This window comes from Eptatretus burgeri, chromosome 1, assembly GCF_056783735.1.
Source record: "Eptatretus burgeri isolate ZD-2024b chromosome 1, Ebu_testis_v1, whole genome shotgun sequence".
NCBI lineage: Eukaryota > Metazoa > Chordata > Myxini > Myxiniformes > Myxinidae > Eptatretus > Eptatretus burgeri.
In genome coordinates, this window is record NC_140961.1 from 39,788,408 (window position 1) to 39,810,576 (window position 22,169).

Genomic DNA, 22,169 nt, shown 5'->3' on the forward strand with positions numbered 1-22,169 from the left:
GATGGCTTTCAGTTCCCGGGTCGTATTTTGGATGATGCTTGGCACATCCTGAAATGCATTTCCTTTCAGGGTGCGTTTCAGTTGGTGGAACAGCAAACTGTCATTTGGTGCCAAATCTGGTGAATACGGTTGGTGGGGAACCGGTGGAATGTTGTGCTTGGCCAACGATTCTCGTGTGAATGATGAATGGGCCGGCGCATTGTCGTGATGCTACATCCACAAAACTGACTCCCATTCTCAGGCCACTTCCATCAAACTGCATCTCTTACGAGTTTCGGGACGGCCAAATAAAACCCTCGGATTCACCGACCGACCTTGTGGAATGAACTTATAGTGCAGCTTCACTGTCAAAAAACACAATCAACATAGTCTTCACATTTGAGTGCACCTGCCTTGTTTTCTTTGGTCGAGGTGACGATGGGGTCTTCAACTGAGATGACTGACGCTTCAGCTGAGGGGTTGTAGCCATAAAGCCAAGTCTCATCACCTGTGATGATGCTGGGCTGGATGTTTTCATCGTTCGCTGCCTAATCAATGAATTCCTGAGACACTGTGAGGCGATGCTCCTTCTGTCCTGGAGAGCCTGCGGGACGAATTTAACTGAGGCCCGCCTCATTCCAAAATCTCGAGTCAAAATTGTTTGGCATGTGCCGTAGGAGATGCCAACTTATTCCGCCACTTCACGAATCATCATTAGCCTGCTACCACGAATCGCGTCACGAATATGAGCGACCGATTCCTCACTGTGCAAGGTTGATGGACGGCCAGAGCTTGGATCATCATCGACGGAAGTTCGGCCACTTTTCAACCGAGCAAACCACTCAAATGTTTCCAAACGGCTTCATCCCCAAATGCGGTTTTTAACATTCCAAAGATTTCCATAACTGTCGCACCACGTTTCACACAGAATTTGATGCACGCAAATTGCTCCTTCAAGTCAGACATCTTACAATGGGACAGAAAAATAAACAAATCTGCACAAAACTGCATGTCACTCGACACTGAGACAGGGCGGTGGCTTCCTGCCAGTGGTTTGATGTCGCCAAGTGTTGCCAATCGTGCCACTTGTTTAATATCCCTATAGTATACTTCATTTCCCTCCAATATATTTAGTCCAAGAACCTTTTGATCAGGCCAAGTATCGTGAATATTTTGTCCGAAGAACTTTTAATTTGTGAAAACACCTGGTATATATATAAATATATATATATATATATATATATATATATATATATATATATATATATATATATATATATATATATATATATATATATATATATATATATATATATATATATATATATATATATATATATATATATATATATATATATATATATATATATATATATATATATACACGAGTGTGTGTGTATGTATACAAATTGCGTCGCCCAATTAATATAGGATTATTTAGACCAGTTAAACATCGAGGAGACTGTTGTTCGCCAAGATTAAGTAATAAATATGCAAAGTTATAAATACATGAACACAGAGGAAATAAGCACAAACAGCACAGACAGCAAGATATAGGGACAGAACAGAGGAACGCTTGGAGGAAACATGGGCGAGGGAAAGAAACACCCAGAAAAAAATTAATGTCTCAGCCCAGAAATGGATGTTTTGCACTTGATAAAGAGTGCAACACAACAATTATTGGCCAAATGGCCTCCTTATTTCCTTGTTTCAGGTCTTACAAGATCGCGCAACCACCTATTAGACTCGGTGTAGTCCGTAGAGACTGAGGACCCTTGACATACATAAATCATAAAATAAATACTTAAATGCAATGCGTTGGATCAATTATCACAAAGCATCAACCTTAAAATATGCACGTGCAATTCCGAGCTCTGCCCCTCCCCCCATCAAAGAGGACACCCAACTTACGATGCTAAATTTGCCAAAGCTCTTTATTTCTTATTTTAACATCAATTTGATTATTTTTTTTTTAATTGGAAGTTTTTATTGTGATGTTGACCTTCTACGTGTGAAAGAAATGTGCAACAGCATTTTTTTGGAGAAATTTGCCCAGGGGTTTGGAAACCATTCATTCGTTTTGTATGCAGCCTGTGGTTGCTGGTTTGCACCATTGCTGGGAGTGCAGCTGTGCCACTGAGGTTTTGGCAGAAATTTGTAATTCGGCCATGGTGCCGGCGATAGCCACTGAACTGAAAATAGATAGAATGCTCATTCACAGCACACAGATCACGGTGAAGCTGGCGAGCGCCATCTTGGTTAGCACTCGATGCTGGGTGAAGATGATTTCTGCCGTGCGTTTGCGTGCAATTCAGAATGAAAAACCATCGCATTTTTTTGTTCACCTTTTAGGAGATAGTTTTTCAATAGTAAACTTATCATAGTAACTCCAACACTTTCCTTTTCACAAATAAAGTTTGAAAACAAATATTGTTGATATGGGAGCGTGAAGAACTTGGACCATTCCAAAGACACTTATGAAGATCAAGTCTGCTCCGTTAATTTCACGACTTTTTTTGGTCAAAATTGAAAACGTGAATTTACCTGTCATTTTCTTATTATGTACCAAAGTGATCCAATACAACCAACTTTATTATGTACAGTATGCCCGAATCGTTGGCGGAGTGAGAAGCCGAGAGAATGTACAAGTCTGCTGCAGGCAGGGCGATTAATCAATGTGTGTGTCGTTCCTCGGATGGACGTTAAATTGGACGTCCCGTCGCTCACTTGATTCTATGCTGTTTAGTTATCTATGCGCATAACGGATTGCAGCAGTTTACTGCTGCACAAAATGGTATTTTAACATCTAACTGGATCCGCGACGCAAGTCAGCCAAGTTGTGCTAACCAAGATGGTGCCAGTCACATGACCTTGAGTTCATGGCAGTGACACTATTCATGGGTTATGAGAATTCTATGTATTTTTAGTTCCATGGTGATAGCTCGCCCACTGTTCGTGAAGGACAGGGTGGAATCTTTAATATCCACCAACTAATGCCAGCAGGTGGGACCCCCAGTTTAACATCCATATGAGGGATGGCACACACACATTGATGAACCACTCTGCCCGCGAAACACAGTTTATAACTGGGTTGGGATTCAAAACCAAGTTAGACAGCCTCGAGGCAAGTATGCGTACCTCTGGCCATTTGAGAAACCTATAAGGAACAAACATGCATACATCTTGTATATTAAAAAGGTAACGAAGCTGTGTGCGCATGAAGCCGACGACCCCATTGGCTGGAGAGCTGACTTGACAACACCCACAATTGTGTGGAAGAAATTCATGTGTCCACCATGTTGGTTTTCTAATAAGCTTCAGATGTCTTCCAAAGTCTCATATTCACAATTTCAATTATCTGAACAAGGCTCGTGTTGGTTTAGTGGTTAGGGTGGCTGTCTTGGAATCATAGGGTCCTGAGTTTGAGCCCCCATTTTTTTAACCATTGAATTAACACCAGGATCAGGTTGACTCAGCCTGTCAGGTTGGTGAAATGAGTACCAGTGTACTATTAATAGGAGCACTGCATCTATGGCACAGCTGTTCCCCCAGCCATTGATGCTACCCACAGCCTTGTGCTGCACACAAAAGAGGAAGCAGGAGTTATTTGAGTTATTTAACCACAATACATTATATATGCACAGTCCCCCCACTTGCTTTGTTCCTTTCGTACTTCTTTCTAATTTTATCATTCATTCTTTCTAATTCCTGTTTTTTCTTCTCTTTTCTTATCTATCTCTCTTAGGAGAAGTGAAATATTGCTGAAATTTTTCTGTAAGGCTCACTTGGCTGCGTCTGGGTGGGTTTGAGGGGTCCAGTCGTGGTTGAAACCCGAATCCTATCCAGGAGCCTCCTGATGACTCCATCTTTGCTCTTTACTTATTCGGGTTCCGTCTTGGTCTTCCGATTGAATATGCGTGTAAGCAGTATGCACGTTTTGTCTTCAGGGACGCAAGCCGGGTTAGTTTGTTTTTCAATTTAGGTTAGTTAGCAATTTGTTTTGTAAATGAAGATCTTTGTACATACTTAGCCCGAGTTGTTCAGGCTGAATAGTGTGAGTGTATCGTGTAGTGCTATTCCTGGTGGTAGCGGCAATTACAACTCATCATGTAATACAATATGTCGATTCTCTACATGAAAACCACAGACATTGCAAGTTATCAAGATCATTCGAGGTGTTTGTTTGTTTGACTTCGACGCACTCCTGCACCGCTGAACAAAAATTAGATTGAAACTGCAGCTTGTGCTCAGGGGTGAAAGGGTAGATAAAAGGTAGTGAGGGATAAGTGGGAGTGGATGAAGGGATCGAGGGAACTGGGTGATTAGGTTAAGTTGAAGTATGTGAAGGTGTGAAGAAGACCGTGGGGAAAAGGAGAACAAACGGGAGTCGATGAAGGATTTGAAGGAAATGTGTGAAGGGGGAGAGGGGAATGGGAGAAGGTGTTGCTGATTAGATAGATTAAAGGGAGTAGGTTTGAAGGTGATCGCTGCAATGGGCCATCTCGAATATACACACGTACATACATACATAGTTATTATTGTTTTATTTTGGGAGCAGGGATAAGTGGATAGTATGTTTATTTAGCACATTTTGCATTCTATTAGTATTTTTGTCCCCATCCCAATTAGCCCTGAGGGGTTTCAGAGTTGCCTACAAAGTGTTAATTGGCTTGATGAGATCAGGCAGGGCAGGAAGATTATCTCTTCCCTGAATGCTATTTTTGAGCCAGCTTGGTTTTTACCAATAATGCATAAGGCAGAATACAAAAAGGATGACTGAAGGTAGTTTCTAGGTCGGCAGCGGTACAGCAGGAAAGGTCAAAGCAAGAGGAAAGGGTGAGTGTGTTCATAAGGCACCGTGCATGTAGAGTCCCCCACTTGCTCCATCTGCCACCTTGACAAGGCAACGCCGAGCACCTCTCCCCACAGTCTCCATCTTGTGTAGCCGGGCAAAACGGCCACTATGATTCACTGAAAAATTGGCCTGCCAGCACACGGGTCCAATATCGTGTTCAGTCACTGATGATCATGGCCGCATGATCGATGGTTACATCTGTGTCTAGTGATCTATGGATATGAGGATTGCAGCTCACTGGCTGTTGATGTGTTCTAGAGGATGACTGGACATGGTATTCACATGCTGGTGATGAGTCTAGTACTGGCAGCTGCAAGCTTTTATACTTGTACTCTACTATCACAGGCACTCACCTTATAGGGCGAGCATGTCATTGCATCAGGTAGGCTGAGGGTGTCGGAAGGGGTGGATCGTCTGTCTGCCTGTATTCTCTCATACACGGCCAACTGCACAAAAGCACAGTTTGCATTGTGCCAGTTAGATGCCTTTTAATCAGTTCATTCGTTTTTAAGTAAATTCTGGCCATAGATTGAATGGAGTAATGGGTGTGACATGGTGTGTGGTTACAAACTGTGCAAGACTATCCCAACTCAGGCTGAGTTCCTGGAGCTCCTCCCCACACACCCTGTGCAAAGCCTGCTCGATGGTGAGTCTGCGCTCCTTCACCAGCGTCATGAGCTCGATCCGATCATCATCACTCATCGTAATTTCACTTGCGACAAATCCAACGGCGCCTGCACGTCCCACCGGCACTACGTGTGCTTACCGAGGCCACAATAAGTGCACTGTACAAACTGGTACCCACAACCCGTTGCAAGGGTTGCGTGGGTAGAATGTGTGCAGTACAACGCATCAGAAAAACGGACGTACGTGGAGTCAGCATACCTACTGTAATGACTCACCATGTACATGTTATGACAGCAAAGTACGTGCAAATTACAGCAGCTCGTGCATGTTGACCACTAGCAGGCCCAGTATGTGTACAATATACACCAGTAAAATGTGTGCACGTGACACCATGTTAATACGTGCTTCGTACAGGCCAGCTCACTGTGTATACACTGTATGAGAGCACAATGGGCACACACACTGCGACGACATCGTTCAGTGTGCACGTCGAACGATCTCGATAGATTTACGAGTGCTACACATGCAGGTGCTGCAACCAGAGGTGCGTATGTGATCAGGACGTTGCATACATGTGTGCTATCAGGCTGCACAACAAACCTGCGTGCCGTGCCTCACCATGCTCCTTACTATGTCGGCTTACACGGCGAGGCATACGCTGCAGGCTTTGCCACAGGGATGGCGCCTTCTGCTTGTTCTGGATTTTCCCTGGCAAAGGCATCCGACTCATTTATAATCATCTTAATAACCATTACCATGAGCAAAATTATCATTACCAAGACTTAAATCCCCAGAAATTGCCAGGAACATCAATATGCAGCTCATAAATGCCTCATTAATAAACCACTCACCCAGGTCTTTCTCTTCTTGCCTCATGGTGGTATCATGTGAAGGGCTGCATGGGAATAGAGAAATTAGAGATGCAGAAAACCTCAAATTGTACATCAACTGCTGACATAACATGGTGAACAAGAAGGGCACTCGGTAGAGCGCATACCTCCACCACGCAATACATGATCCATGAGAACATATCGGGCCCAATACATTTTTGAAATATCATGCTATACAGTACTATCTCGTTTTTGGCCCGATCTCTCAATGGTGAAGAATTACTTTAAAAATTAAATAATTCTCGTATCCAGATCCAGATGCGGATCTTCACCAAAATCAAATCAGTTCATCCGTGCCACACACCCAACCCGTTCACCAAGTTTTGTCCAAATCTGTCAACAACTTTTTGAAATATCGTGCTATATTTTGTTTTTGGCCCTCTCTCTCAATGGTGAAGAATCACTTAAAAAAATTTGAATAGCCGGATCCAGATCCGGATCTTCACCAAAATCTAATCACTTCGTCATTGTCACACACCCAACGTGTCCACAAAATTTCATTTGAATCCGTCCACAACTTTTTGATATATCCTGCACACAAACGAACAGACAAACAAATGAATCACTCATGGAGTGAGGAAGTTGTCGAAGTTGTTTGAAAATTTATTATAACTTCGTTGCAGTCACACGGATACAGCACAAGAAACAGCATTTACAGTTCAGTCAGTTGCCATCATGAACAACATTCGAATGTGGAATGTGATGTCAATGGTTTACGTCAAAAACTCCATCATCACCTCCACCTCCTCCGCATAAAAACAAGCAAAATTCTTACTGAAAACGGGAAATTGACACACCTGCGTGATGGTAACGTCATAATGGATTGGTACGATGTGGAGGGCCTTTCATTGTTAATAAAACTGGCCTGCACTGCAAAATAATACATCACGTTTGCAGAATAGTGCCATTGGCGCCTGAGCGCGATAGACGAATTTTCGGTCTCAGGTGAACTATTGAACCAGAACAGTCACAACGAAGGCCTGGATATCTCATGAAAGAGTAATATCTGAACTACATTCTCACCTAGTTTGAGCCACATATCACAAAAATTGATGGAGATACGCGCTTTCAAAAATAGCCAAATTATGACACATTTTTGCTGATGGGATCCAGAATACAAACCGGAAGTTGATCAAATTACGTCAGCTAATGGCCAATCGTATGTTTTACATTCCCTAAAAGTTTGAGTGAAAAATATAAAACTTTCGAATTTTAAGAATTTTTTTGTCATGTAAATGGGCTTTTCAATGCAAATTTCAAACATTTTGTGACGTCACAATCTGGATCCGATCCGGTTGAAACATGGCAGGGTGAAAGATATCATGACCCTACATAAGCACATTAAATATCTAAGCAATTGAACAAGAAATGGCGGAGAAATGATTTTTTGAAATTTCGTCGCATGTAAATGATTGGGATTTTTTGAAACTTTGTGAATTCTTCGTGACGTCATCATTTGATCCAGGTTCACCCAAATTTATAGGTTCAGTCCTTGGGTGATTATCTTTCCTGTCAAAATGTTTCGTGGACATATACACAAGGACCGCTGAGAAAATCGATGCACAGACAGACAAAAACACACACAAACAAACAAACTCTTAACTGTACAAAGTGACAGAAGTTGTCTTCGACAACTTAACAAACAAGAAGACGTAATGCAGAGCACGATACTTGCAAAATCCAGAAAAACAGATTTGACCTCAATAATAATTGGCTCGTTGAATTCAGTGACCTGAAATATAAATCTTCTTCAAATTTCAAGTCAATCGGATGAAAATTGAGGATTTTTAGAAATCTCACCGAGGTTGTTGACATTTCGCCAATGTTGGCGTTTTGACCTTTTGACCTCAAAAACAACAGGCTTCTTCTTTATGACAAACTGTACCATGTGGTGAAGTTTCGTGAAGATCGGTTTAAAATTGTGACCTGTAGGCAACAAACAAGAAGCAGACAGACAAACAGACAAACAGACAGAATAACAAAATTGACAGACCAATATACTTGAAAAATCTTCGATTTTGCAAGTAACAAACGGACAAACAAGCAAACAGACAGAAAAGGATGAAAACATAACCTCCTTCACCTTCAGTGGCAGAGGTAATAAGTCATAGCTTTGACAGTGTAAGTGAGAAATTTTTCCTTAGATCCCAGGGATGGTAATCGTTTGCAACAAGTCACAGAGCTATCGGATGTTAGTTGGAAAGAGGAATGGGAGGCGACCATCTTGGAAAGGCCAAACATTAGGAAGCAAGATCCCATGAACGATATGGAATTATGAGTGAAATCTGGACACTCCTGGTGAAAAAAAACAGAGTGCAAGAGCGAGCTTGCTGCACTCTATACTCCACCCACACACTTTGTATACAGTACTATATATGCTCATAGATCCTATACACTCTTAGTGTAGTAGATTGTAGAAAAATCGTGCAAATTATGATACAAGCATCAAATTTGGCACATTTGTTCTCCGGGGGATTCTAATCAAATCTGCCTGATTGGCCATTTGAAAATCCAAATTGTGAAAAAAAAAAAATTCAAAAAAAATATGAAGTCACAGCTGGCTGAAATTCTTGAAGCGCAAGTGAACATCCCAGACAGAGAACAAAGGGGAGATGCAGTCATCATTGATGGCTCAGCACTTATCAATGCCCTACCTCCACGCACTTCAAAGATATTTGATGACTATGCTAAAGAAGACATCATCCCAAAGGTGGAATCCTATGGTGTCAGGTACGAGAGGGTGGACGTAGTGTTTGATGTGTACAAGAAGTCAAGTCTGAAGTCCGAGGCAAGGTCGAAAAGGGGGCAAGGCATCAGAAGAAGAGTGACAGGAACCAGTAAGACCCCAAGTAACTGGAGAAGCTTTTTTCGAGATGACAGCAACAAGACTGAGCTGTTTCACTTCCTTGCGGAAAAGATGTACGAAGCACAGACGACAAGCGCAGTCATTGTCACAAAAGGAGAAGATGCCATTAGCAACACAAGGAAGTCACTGGATGCTGTCTTCATGTTGTCATGAAGAAGCTGACACTCGAATATTTGTACACGCCAGGGATGCAACGACGGATGGTAGCAAGTCCATTATCATTAAGGCCAATGACACGGCCGTACTAGTCATAGCAATATCTGTACTGCCATCCTTACAGGAACTAGGTCTTGAGAACATGTGGATTGCCTTTGGCCAAGGAGCCTAGGCACGATGGATTCCAGTCCATGAGGTCGTTTCTGCAATAGGACCTGAGAAAGCTAAAGCGATCCCATACTTCCATGCGTTCACTGGATGTGATGTCGTGTCTGCCTTCCGCGGTAAAGGGAAGAAAACTGCATGGCAGACTTGGAACGTCTTTGATGATGTTTCTGAAACATTCACCAATCTCAGCCAGCATCCAACATTGATTCGTGATCCTAACTTTTTTGAAATTTTTTTTTTTATTTTTTCAAATTTTTCAAAATTTGGATTTTCAAATGGCCAATCAGGCAGATTTGATTGGAATCCCCTGGAGAACAAATGTGCCAAATTTGATGCTTGTATCATCATTTGCACGATTCCTCTCAAAAATTGCTGTTATCTGCCCCACTATCTGTTGTTCACCTATGTAAGGGCAGAATAAAATTTTTTTATCATAAATCTTGGAAGGTTAACAAAAAAGCCTCCACACTGATGTTAATTAAGGATTAATTCAGAGTAATGATGTCTAAAAGGTTATGCCTTAACACCCTTCTCTGACATGCAGTTACACTGGCATCTTCAACAGCTCTATTAAATAAAAAAAAAATGACCGTTTTTACAGCCATTTTTCCCTGCTGTGCAGGGGTTGGGCTTTTTCTTGAGGCAATGTTTTATGGCCGGATGCCCTTCCTGACGCCAACCCTGGTCGCCTCTTACGACACACAGGGATATGGTACACCTATTCTAACCGGGGCATACACCGGGACCAGTACACTGGCACTCATTTCGCCGACCTCGGAAGGATGACAGGCTGAGTCAACCCCCTGGTGTTAATTCAGCAGCCAACGGGGCTTCAACTCAGGACCCTGGGATCCCAAGCCACCACCCTAACCACTAAGCCAACACCAGGCTTAACAGCTCTATTATTATCTGATAAAGGAAGATTAATGGAAATGAAGACATACGTATGTATGTATGTATGTATATATGTATGTATGTATATATGTATATATGTATATATGTATATATGTATATATGTATATATGTGTATATATATGTATATATGTGTATATATATGTATATATGTATATATGTATATATGTATATGTATATATGTATATATATATATATATACATGTATATATATATGTATATATGTATATATATATATATATATATATATATATATATATATATATATATATATATATATATATATAGAGAGAGAGAGAGAGAGAGAGAGAGAGAGAGAGAGAGAGAGAGAGAGAGAGAGAGAGAGAGAGAGAGAGAGAGAGAGAGAGAGAGAGAGAGAGAGAGAGAGAGAGAGAGAGAGAGAGAGAGAGAGAGAGAGAGAGAGAGAGAGAGAGAGAGAGAGAGAGAGAGAGAGAGAGAGAGAGAGAGAGAGAGAGAGAGAGAGAGAGAGAGAGAGAGAGAGAGAGAGAGAGAGAGAGAGAGAGAGAGAGAGAGAGAGAGAGAGAGAGAGAGAGAGAGAGATAGAGAGATAGAGAGAGAGATGAGAGAGAGATGAGAGAGAGATGAGAGAGAGATGAGAGAGAGATGAGAGAGAGATGAGAGAGAGATAGAGATAGAGATAGAGATAGAGATAGAGATAGAGATAGAGATAGAGATAGAGATAGAGATAGAGATAGAGATAGAGATAGAGAGAGAGAGACTACATGGTCGTTAAGCCAATAATTCATATATGCAGGCAGCACAGACAACTTGACATCTCTCCCAAATGTCAGAAATGTTCAAGTTCTGGTTCCTTCCTATCCTGAGAAATTATGGGATAAAAGCCTCGTATGTAACTATTAGGCTGCTGAGCCCGCACAGCACACACAGGAGGTAGAAACAAGGCTGGAATTATGAACGACAGTACAGACGATAAACACAAGACTTCAGGGACAATAAGCTGCTTGTGAGCTGGAGTGCTTTATAACCGGTGGTTTATCATTCAAGAAGCACATCCTGCAGATTGTGGGTGTGGGGTGGGAGTGGGTGCAGGGGCAGATGGGAATAAAAAAAAAGCGGCTTTGGCTCAAATCGACAGGAAAGTGAATAGAGCGAAAGAGTGTAGACAGGAATGATTATTTTACAAAGTCCTCCCCCAATGCCTGAGTCATTGCTGGCTGAGATAGTGACAGTATTTGTGTGACTCACAGCGGTCTGCTTGTTGCTGTATAAGACTCTGTAGAAGAGGCCAAAGCACCCTGCAAACAACAACCAAATAATATGCATAGACAAATATAATACAGGCCTCAACACATATTCATATGTATTACTCGATTCATCGAATACTAAAATACGAGAGATCGACAAAAAGTTTCAGCAGAAACCGTGTTGTCGTGATGCTTCGTACAATCCTGGATGGAAATTACATCTGACTTGGCTCTCGTTCAATCACTGTCCATGTTCTCAACTTCAAGTGTCCACAGTCTTATGCACAAGGAAAGGTAATATTAGAGATGAAGAATGATGGTAAATATAGGCGTGATAACAATAAGTGCTTTCTTGCAATCGCATTGGCTTTTCTCGTATCTGTCCATAGCTTTGGAGTGGGTGCGCTGAAAGTGATGTGATTTTCCGGAATAATTAGGGCCACATGTCCAGTGGGGAGAACAAGTATTTGATACACTGCTGATTTTGCAGGTTTTCCTACTTACAAAGCACGTAGAGGTCTGTAATTTTTATCATCGGTACACTTCAACTGTGAAAGATGGAATCTAAAACAAAAATCCTGAAAATCACATTGGTTGATTTTAAAATAATTAATTTGCATTTTATTGCATGAAATAAGTATTTGATCACCGACCAACCAGTAAGAATTCCGGCTCTCACAGACCTGTTAGTTTTGTCTTGAAGAAGCCCTCCCATTCTCCACTCATTACCTGTACTAACTGCACCTGTTTGAACTCGTTATCTGCAAAAAAGACAGCTGTCCACACTCAATCAATCAGACTCCAACCTCTCCACAATGGGCAAGACCAGAGAGCTGTCGAAGGACATCAGGGACAAAATTGTAGACTTGCACAAGGCTGGGATGGGCTACAGGACAATAGGCAAGCAGCTTGGTGAGAAGGCAACAACTGTTGGCGCAATTATTAGAAAATGGAAGAAGTTCAAGATAACAGTCAATCTCCCTCGGTCTGGGGCTCCATGCTAGATCTCACCTTGTGGAGCCTCAATGATCATGAGAAAGGTGAGGGATCAGCCCAGAACGACACGGCAGGACCTGGTCAATGACCTGAAGAGAGCTGGGACCACAATATCAAAGAAAACCATAAGTAACACACTACGCCGTCATGGATTAAAATCCTGCAGCGCACACAGGGTCCCTCTGAAGTTTGCCAATGACCATCTGGATGATCCAGAGGAGGAATGGGAGAAGGTCATGTGGTCTGATGAGACCAAAATAGAGATTTTTGGTTTAAACTCCACTCGCCGTGTTTGGAGGAAGAAGAAGGATGAGTACAACCCCAAGAACACCATCCCAACCGTGAAGCATGGAGGTGGAAACATCATTCTTTGGGGATGCTTTTCTGCAAAGGGGACAGGACGACTGCACCGTATTGAGGGGAGGATGGATGGGGCCATGTATGGTGAGATCTTGGCCAACAACCTCCTTCGCTCAACAAGAGCATTGAAGACGGGGCATTGCTGGGTCTTCCAGCATGACAACGACCCGAAACACACAGCCAGGGCAACTAAGGAGTGGCTCCGTAAGAAGCATCTGAAGGTTCTGGAGTGGCCTAGCCAGTCTCCAGAACTGAACCCAATAGAAAATCTTTGGAGGGAGCTGAAAGTCTGTGTTGCCCAGCGACAGCCCCGAAACCTGAAGGATCTGGAGAAGATCTGTATGGAGGAGTGGGCCAAAATCCCTGCTGCAGTCTGTGCAAACCTGGTTAAGAACTACAGGAAACGTCTGATCTCTGGAATTGCAAACAAAGGTTTCTGTACCAAACATTAAGTTCTGTTTGTCTGATGTATCAAATACTTATTTCATGCAATAAAATGCAAATTAATTATTTAAAAATCATACAATGTGATTTTCAGGATTTTTATTTCAGATTCCGTCTTTCACAGTTGAAGTGTACCTCTGATAAAAATTACAGACCTCTACGTGCTTTGGAAGTGGGAAAACCTGCAAAATCGGCAGTGTATCAAATACTTGTTCTCCCCACTGTATATTGAAGTGGCTGTTTAATTAGTGGTTACTCCAATTACAGTTTAATTTTGAGACCCCTTACATTCCATCGATATCTTAGGAGGGCTGCCAGGATAGCTTCGAGGTACGTGCACTCGCCTTTGAGCAGTCGAGCCGAGGTTCAGATCTCAACCCAGCTATAAACTGTCACCCTGGTATTTCAAGGGAAGTTCAAGGCATCAATGTGTGTGGCGTCCCTTGGAGGGACGTTCAGCCGGAGGAGCCGTCTCCCAGCACCGGTCGTTCCTGGACATTGAAGATCCCTCGGTGATAGTGAGCGGGTCATCGCCAGCGACCTGAACAGATTTCAAAATCCTGCATTGCCGCCTGAATGCTGGGAAAGCCATCGCAAGCCACCAGCATACCTCTTACCAAGAGACTGCTTCAGCAGCACCAATGCTCTGTCAAGAGTACAACACATTGGCGATGAAGATATCTCAAGAACCGTTGAGCTTCCCTGGATTTAAAAAAAAAAAGAAAGAAATGGAATTAACCTTTGAGATCGTTCCATCAAACTCAATTCCCCTCGCATGAGGATAACGAGAGCCTAAACCATCCAGTTCGAAATATATCAGCATTCTGGAGAACACCGTCGTTAAAGGGAACTTAACAGCTCCGTACAACAAGACTGTTTTTGTTTGAGCAAGTGTGATTGTAGAACGAGCATAAAATGCTCCATTCTTGTGGCAATTTGGTAGAACTGGCAAAGTACTCAATCACAGCATGCGAGTCTGATACCATCCCTTCCATTTAATGCGGCACGCAATCCATGTTATCTGGCAACCGGCTCATATTCCATTAAATACATCTCAAACTCTCGGTGGCTATAATGACGAGCCAATTTGCTTTAACAGTTCATTTTAGTACTCGACTTCAACTCGAGGTAATTTTGTTTAGATTAACCCATTCATTATAGATAATGTGGCCCAATCCTTCCAGTTACATTCCATTCCGTCTCACACAGTTATTCTTAGATATCTGGTTACCTTCTCATTTGCTCTTTCCACGTTATATGTAATGATATATTATCACAAACACAATGAATAATCACGCTGTGGGATGCACATCTGAACAAGTGTGGTGTCTTCTGAAACAATTAGGCCATCGTGTGCCGATACCGTGCCCAAATCCCCAATTTAAAATCTTTTTTTGTATTTCGAGTCAAGGCTCACGGAAGAGCTACAATAGAGAACGGATCAAGATGCAACGGAACAAAAGGTACAGTGGGAAGAGAAGGGGGGGAATGCCAACAGCAGGGCAGGGGGACAAATAAAACGGAGAGGATGAGGGATAGGGAAGAATGTAGACCAGATGGATACAGATGCAAACTCTCAGGAAGGAAAATAAAAATAAAAATTTGGGGGGGAAGGGGGAGGATGAGGGGGTGGTTTAACGGGGTAGAAAAGATCATGTTCATATATATCAAGATAATTCGCGAATAGATAAAGGCAATTTGTCCGTTACCGAGATTAGCTGTACAATTATAGCTACCTGAAGTTGGTGGGAGAGCTGGGACATAGATAAGGCACAGGTATGATGGGTCAAATTCCCTTTACCTGTTCATCAATTATCTTGTTATATAGGACATTCAGCAGTTCACACTCTTGCTACATCCGCATCCCACATTTCTTCATCTATCGATTTTCTTGGCTCAATTCTTAATGGAATTTGTTTTCGACTGTTAATGGAACTTGAAATCCACATGCAAATTTTGCTAACCTCATAGCAGGGTCTTCATGGTAACAAGCAAAAGTTAACATGGATTGACTGTAGACTTGATAGCTAGTTCAACTCTCAATAATCAGGATGCATCTGAATGCATCATCTGCTTGCATTCCAATTGAGACTCTGCCAAGGACAAGATCCAGAAGCAGATATCCCAGTGGTGAGCTTTGCTATCGCCTGAGCTTTCGCACCTTCCGTCACTTTAACACGTGAGAATGTAAGCACCATTAGATAAGGCGTGTGTGTGTGTGTGTGTGTGTGTGTGTGTGTGTGTGTGTGTGTGTGTGTGTGTGTGTGTGTGTGTGTGTGTGTGTGTGTGTGTGTGTGTGTGTGTGTGCATGTACTCAGTTGCTCACAGGCCTGTCACACTCCATCATACTCCGGCACCACAACTCCTCAAGGCGCTCATACACATCTGCCACATGCGTGTTGAAGTAGTCAGCATAGTCCTGTGCCAGGAGCTCAATGTTGGTGGATGAAACGTCCTGAAAAAAAAAACAAAACATGCTTTCAATACGAAAACCTCATGATTGTTTATATCTGCTGTGAGTTATTGAATTGTTATACAACCAACTGCCTCGACCCCCCTCAACTTGAAATGGGAGGCAGGTGTTGCTCTAATTTATACGAGTGCTGCAAAGTTTCCCCAAACATGCCGTAAAATTGTGGCACAGCACGAAACACACAGCCCTTTTCATTTCGTAAGCCATTCAATGTGGCCACATTCAGCGAGGATAAGCAATGCCCTGCGATGCAGTACGGATCGAAGAGGAGAAGGATGTACATACAGCATGCAAGTAACACTTTACAGACCAAGCTACCAAGCACAGCTTGGTCCAACGATGATCCAAAAATCGACGAGTCCTTCGAGCTATACACAAACTAGCAGGGAATTAGAGCAGTGCGAGGAACTCACTCACTCAATATGGTCTTGCTTGCATCTGTAATCCCTCAACAAAAGTCACTGTTTTCGTCAAAATGCACACATACGTGTGTGTGTGTGTGTGTGTGTGTGTGTGTGTGTGTGTGTGTGTGTGTGTGTGTGTGTGTGTGTGTGTGTGTGTGTGTGTGTGTGTGTGTATGTGTGTGTGTAAAGTTTCCGTTGTTTGTTTGCAAAGTTTTTGCACGAATTCGATATTGATCAATCAAATCAAGTTCTTGCCGGAGCTCCATCATGCAGTCCTTGTGGAGCCGCAGCCACAACCCACAACAATTCAGATCGATCTTAAACAAAGACAGGAGCTTTTCAAATGGGACCACTTTTGACTAACTAGTCCCAGGAGGCAAGGCCCAGGCCAGAAAACTGTAAAATCATATCACATGTTACATGGTTGTTGCGGTATTCCAAACACTTTATGTTTCGCTCGCCGACCAAACGCCGTGTACTGTTGGTCCGTAGCAAGAGTTCGAACGAATCGGCAGAACACGGACAAGTTCGTTTTGGGGATTCTTTGGGTGCTTTGGTTTTACTTGCTTGTTAACCTCCGCCATCTTCGAAGATGGATGGAGGTTACTGTTTTCACCCCTTTCTGTTTGTGTGTTTGTTTGTTTGTTTGTGAACAGTATTACGGAAAAACTCCTTGACGGATTTCGACGAAACTTGGTGGGGGGGTTAGGTATGGTCCAAGGATCATGCCATTCAATTTTGGACTTGGTCCCCCCCCCCCCCCCAAAAAAAGAATTGTGAGAGAATTTTTTTTTTTTTTGCATTTCTGCATGTTTTAAGTGATTTCCAACTCCCCCCCCCCCCAAAAAAAAATTGTTACCCCCCCAAAAAATAGAGAATTTTTTTGCATTTCTACATGTTTTAAGTGATTTCCAACCCCCCAAAAAAATTGTTACCCCCCACCCAAAAAATTTAGAGAAAAAAAAGATTATTTTTTTTGCATTTCTACATGTTTTAAGTGATTTCCAACCCCCCAAAATTGTTGGAGAAAATTTTTTTTGGCATTTATACGTTTTAAGGGATTTCCACCCCCCCGCCCAAAAAAAGAAAAATGATTTTTTTTTTGCATTTCTACATGTTTTAAGTGATTTCCAACCCCCCCCCAAATTGTTGGAGAAAATTTTTTTTTTTGCATTTCTACATGTTTTAAGTGATTTCCAACCCCCCCCCAAATTGTTGGAGAAATTTTTTTTGCATTTCTACATGTTTTAAGTGATTTCCAACCCCCCCCAAAAAAATTGTTACCCCCCCAAAAAAAAAGAAAAAGGATTTTTTTTGCATTTCTACGTTTTAAGCGATTTCCAACCCCCTCCCCCAAAAAATTGTTAGAGAAATTTTTTTTTTTTTTTGCATTTCTACATGTTTTAAGTGATTTCCACCCCCCCCAAATAATTGTTAGAGAAAAAAAATTTTTGCAACTTTTTTTTCAACAAAATTTCGATTTCTTTTTTTTGCATTTCTACATGTTTTAAGTGATTTCCAACACCCGCCCCCCCAAAAAAAAATGTTGGAGAAAAGAACTATAACTCAGCACTGTTGACATCGTATTTAATGAATAAGATATAAGGTTCACTTGAGTGACCAAGCAGTATTGGCGGCGGAGGTTTTGCACTCTCCCGAGTGCTCCCCTCTCTAGTTTTCTATCCTTGTTTTTAGTTTTCGGTCCCAACTCTCCAAGCCACATCCCCTCGGTGAGATCACCAAAAGGTGTAACGGCTCAAGAGCACAAAGCTATATTTTATGAAAAATTACAATTAAAGGATAATGCACCTTGCACTATTATTGTTTGGTGAATATGCTGATAAATTTCTGGTAGAAAGGTACAAAGGAGAAAGGGAAATTGAAGAAAGTTGTTGAAAACTTAACAACGGGTGGTTTGGGTTGATGTTGATGTTGATGTCGGTGACAAGAACAAGCCGATTAGAATTTGGTTAAGGTCCGGATCCACATCCAGATCCGACCTATCAATCGGATACAAAATGTAAACTGCTTATCCTGGTGGAGGTGTGCGCTCTACCGAGTGCCGTTCTGGTTACCTCCACCACCGAAGGTGAAGGAGGTTATGTTTTCACCGATTTCTGTCTGTTTGTCTGTTTGTCTGTGTGCAGGATATCTCAAAAAGTTGTGGATGGATCCGGATGAAAATTTGTGGACACGTTTGGTGTGTGCCAAGAACGAACTGATTAGGTTTTGGTGAAGATCCGGATTCGGATCTGACGACTAGATTTTTTTAAGTGATTCTTCACCATAGAGAGATAGGACCAAAAACTATATATAGCACGATATCTCAAAAAGTTGTGTACAGATTCGGATAAAACTTGGTGGACACGTTGTGTGTGTGGCAAGGACGAATTGATTCAATTTTGGTTCTCTCCTGGATCAGGCATTACGTGGCAGAGGTATGCGCTCTACTGAGTGCCCTTCTCCTTTACTGTTTTCTTCAAAGGACATTATCAGGATGAAGACATTGTTCTATAAAAGGACTAATGTCTAAACTAGAGACATGGAATGATCCACGCCCGACTCGAGCATTTGTAGCACCTCACTGCTGGTTGCACAAATCCAGTGCCACTAATGCAGTGCCCCCGTAAAAGCCTGATGTTGACTTAACAGTGAAGGCGGCTGGCTTAATATCTTAGGGGCTTGAGATCAAGCACCTGTCCTGCCGTTGAAATAACACCAGGTGGGTTCACTTAGCCTGTTATCCTTCTGAGGTCGGCAAAACGAGCATCAGCTTACTGGTCACAGGGGCACTGTATCAGCAGCAGAACCACGTTTCCACAAATTATGCAATCAGCAGCCATAGGCTGCATACAAAACGACAAAAGTGCCTCCGTAGGTGAGGGCAGGAATTTGGAAAAGCGTATTTTCTCTATTCTTCATCGAAAAACACAATAGGTCTTTAACGTCCACCAACAAATGCCAGCATACAGGTCTCCTGCATCGGAGGGATGGTGCACTTTGTGATGCGACATCCAGCCTGTGAAGCACCAGGGTGACAGTTTATAGTCAGGTCACGGGAATCGGTCCCACACGAAGCAGCACAAATTGCGAATGTCCTTCCTCTTCACCATTCAGACCTGAAAGGATGAAAGAGGATCCGTGAATCTGAGGGCCCTTCCCCACGGCACGCTCAGTATGCAGGCAAAGTTTTGCCGCTTGTGACTAGCATGCGAATGCCTTTCAGGAGGAAAACTAAACCTCATTATTGCTTTCCAAATTCTCATTTGTGCTGGTAAAAGTATACCAATGGGGGAAATGAGTCATTTCGAGAATCAATAACACCTCAGACATAAAGCAATTCAGCAATATACAGGAGATGAAAATTGATACAACATACTGGAGTCATGCAGTGTGATGACTTGTCTTAAAACTAGAACGGCACTTGGTGGAGCGGATACCTCTGCATTCGGACCATAACCAAAATGTAATCAGCTTGTTCTCGTCACGACCCAAATCATCCGTCCGTGTCTTTTTGAAACATCGTGGTACGTATCGACTTTAACCCCATCTCTCAATGGTGAAGAATCACTTGAAAAAGTTATTTTTTTAAAAATACTCGGATGCGGATCTGGATCTTCACCGAAATCGAATCAGTTCGTCCGTATCTCACACACACCCACCAAGTTCCGTATGAATGCGTCCATAATTTATTTGAGACATCCTGCTCACAGGCAGACAAACGGACAGAAAAAAAAACCAGTGAGAACGCAACCTGCATCCACCTTCGGTGATGAAGAAAATAAAAACCTTTTTGTCAGTCCTGAATTTATATTTATATTGTAAAGGTGTCAAAGTCACAGAAATAAGCACAGCAGTCATCATGCTCGATTTGAGCTTTCGGAAATTTGAGCAAAAAAGCCGTTTGTCAGTGTCTGGCTTTATTGATGTTAGTAATGTTTATGAGCCCCAGGATAAAAGAAAGGATTTCCTAAGATTTACAGGAACATGCAAGGTGATCATGGTAACAACCATCTCTGATAATATAAATCTCACAAGCTCTTCTGCAGTAAATGTCTCAGTAAAATTTATATATATATATATATATATATATATATATATATATATATATATATATATATATATATATATATATATATATATATATATTGATTTCCAAGCTGGTCCTGATTATAAGGAACAGCAACCAAGCATGTCGAGAGATAGGGGCCACCTATTTAATACGTATGCATGGAAAACGGTTGGGAGTGTAAAGTGAGACGCTAAACATTGAATAGGAACTTAAGGGGGAAGAATAAGGGAGAGAAAGGACGGTAACGGACTACAGATGTAGTAGGAAGAGAAGGGAAAGCTTTTGGTGGAGAAACAAGTCCAGGAATGGGAGGGAATGGGGCATTCCATACATTAGGTGGAATGAGAGAGGGGGAAGGGGTGAGAAATCCCACAATTTTGCAAACGTAATAAATAGATAGCCTCAAATGCAGATACACACAACTTTGCTTGCGGTGTGTTTACATTTACATAGCTGTTACAATTCCTAACATTGCATTATATCCACAATGACAATCATATGCATGGTGTTGGAGTAATGGTTAGGGTGGTGGGCTTGGGATCCGAGGATCCTGAGTTTAAATCACACTCAGATGTTGAATTAATATCAGGTGGGGTTGACTCTGCCCGTCATCCTTCCGAGGTCGGCAAAATGAGTGCCAGCTTGCTGGTATCGTGTGTCGGAGTGGCGACCCGTCCAGGATTGTGCCCAATAGCCAAGGAGACTGCTTCGGCAGCACCAACGCTCTGCACAGAGTATGGTCCCAATGGATGGATGGATGGATGGATGGATGGATGGATGGACAATTATGTACATTATTTAGAATCATATCTTGCAGATTGCCAGTGTTTCGAATAAAGGATCGATTTTAGGAAACAGTAAAAAAAAACACTTACTGAAACCAACAAAGCATAAAGAAGGGTTCGAATCTACAGTGATTGTGAGAGGGTTTGAATTTAAAGAAAACCGATCTAAAATGTGAAATTGCTCAGAGTGCTGAGTGCAGTGAAGGTGAGGATAGAGTACAGGTAAGAGTGAGCATGACTCCAACTCTTGCAGCATAATACTTGAGTTAGTCATTAATTTGTACACAAAGTTAGAGAGGATTTATAAGGATATATATATATATATATTGTTGTGGTTACCAAATTCGCAAACCACCATTCAGGTCCCTTAGGTGAGATATCTCGGTAAGTACATGTGTAGTTAGGCCCAAACCCGTTGTCTAGTGGGAATACATGTCATTTATGCGTGCTGCGACTTCAGGATAGCCGTTTTTCTTTTGCTATCTTTATTTTGGACCAACCGCCATGATTACCACCACAAGCACAACATCAACCACCAACCACAACGCTGCTTCACCACAACCGCCACGACCTTCCCGTCACACCTCGCAACCGTAGCATCGCCACCGTTCTTGCCCCGCTGTGGGTACCGGTGTTGGACTCGTGCAGGGCGCGCGTCGAACAGCGTGTACAAAATCACGGATTTTGTGCTTCAAAAACGGATCAAAAACGACACACGCCCACTTTTTGCCGTCCAATCGGTGAGCGAGGGGCGATTTGGCCCCGCCTCCAGGGCGATCGATATATGCAAATTTGTGGATCAAAAAGCCTTCACGCCCACTTTTTCTCGGGCCAATGGGGAGCGAGGTGAAAGGTCAAAGGGAGGGGGTCAAAGGCGAAGCTACGGGGGGATAAAAGGACCGTGTTCGTCAGAGTCGGGAGTGGAGAGTCGGAGGGTGGAGAGTCGGAGAGTCCAG

General features: G+C 42.4%; 1 protein-coding gene across 9 annotated transcripts in view; it reads right to left on the bottom strand.

Annotated features, from left to right (window-relative positions):
• The window catches only part of LOC147034304 (SAM and SH3 domain-containing protein 1-like), a 137,544-nt gene that overhangs the window by 89,626 nt on the left and 25,749 nt on the right, over positions 1 to 22,169 (bottom strand). For 8 of the 9 annotated variants that reach the window (XR_015057886.1, XR_015057885.1, XM_085880291.1 and 5 more), the window contains 7 exons: positions 15,806 to 15,934; positions 11,681 to 11,730; positions 6,313 to 6,356; positions 6,062 to 6,169; positions 5,459 to 5,568; positions 5,188 to 5,280; positions 4,837 to 4,963 (listed from right to left, as the gene is read on the bottom strand). Coding sequence is in view for 7 of the 9 variants with exons in the window: in XM_085880291.1 (XP_085736417.1) it covers positions 4,837 to 4,963; positions 5,188 to 5,280; positions 5,459 to 5,568; positions 6,062 to 6,169; positions 6,313 to 6,356; positions 11,681 to 11,730; positions 15,806 to 15,934 (661 nt within the window). In the remaining 2 variants the exon portion in view is untranslated. The remainder of the gene's footprint in view (positions 1 to 4,836; positions 4,964 to 5,187; positions 5,281 to 5,458; positions 5,569 to 6,061; positions 6,170 to 6,312; positions 6,357 to 11,680; positions 11,731 to 15,805; positions 15,935 to 22,169) is intronic. The other variant, XM_085880281.1, reaches the window with a different exon arrangement.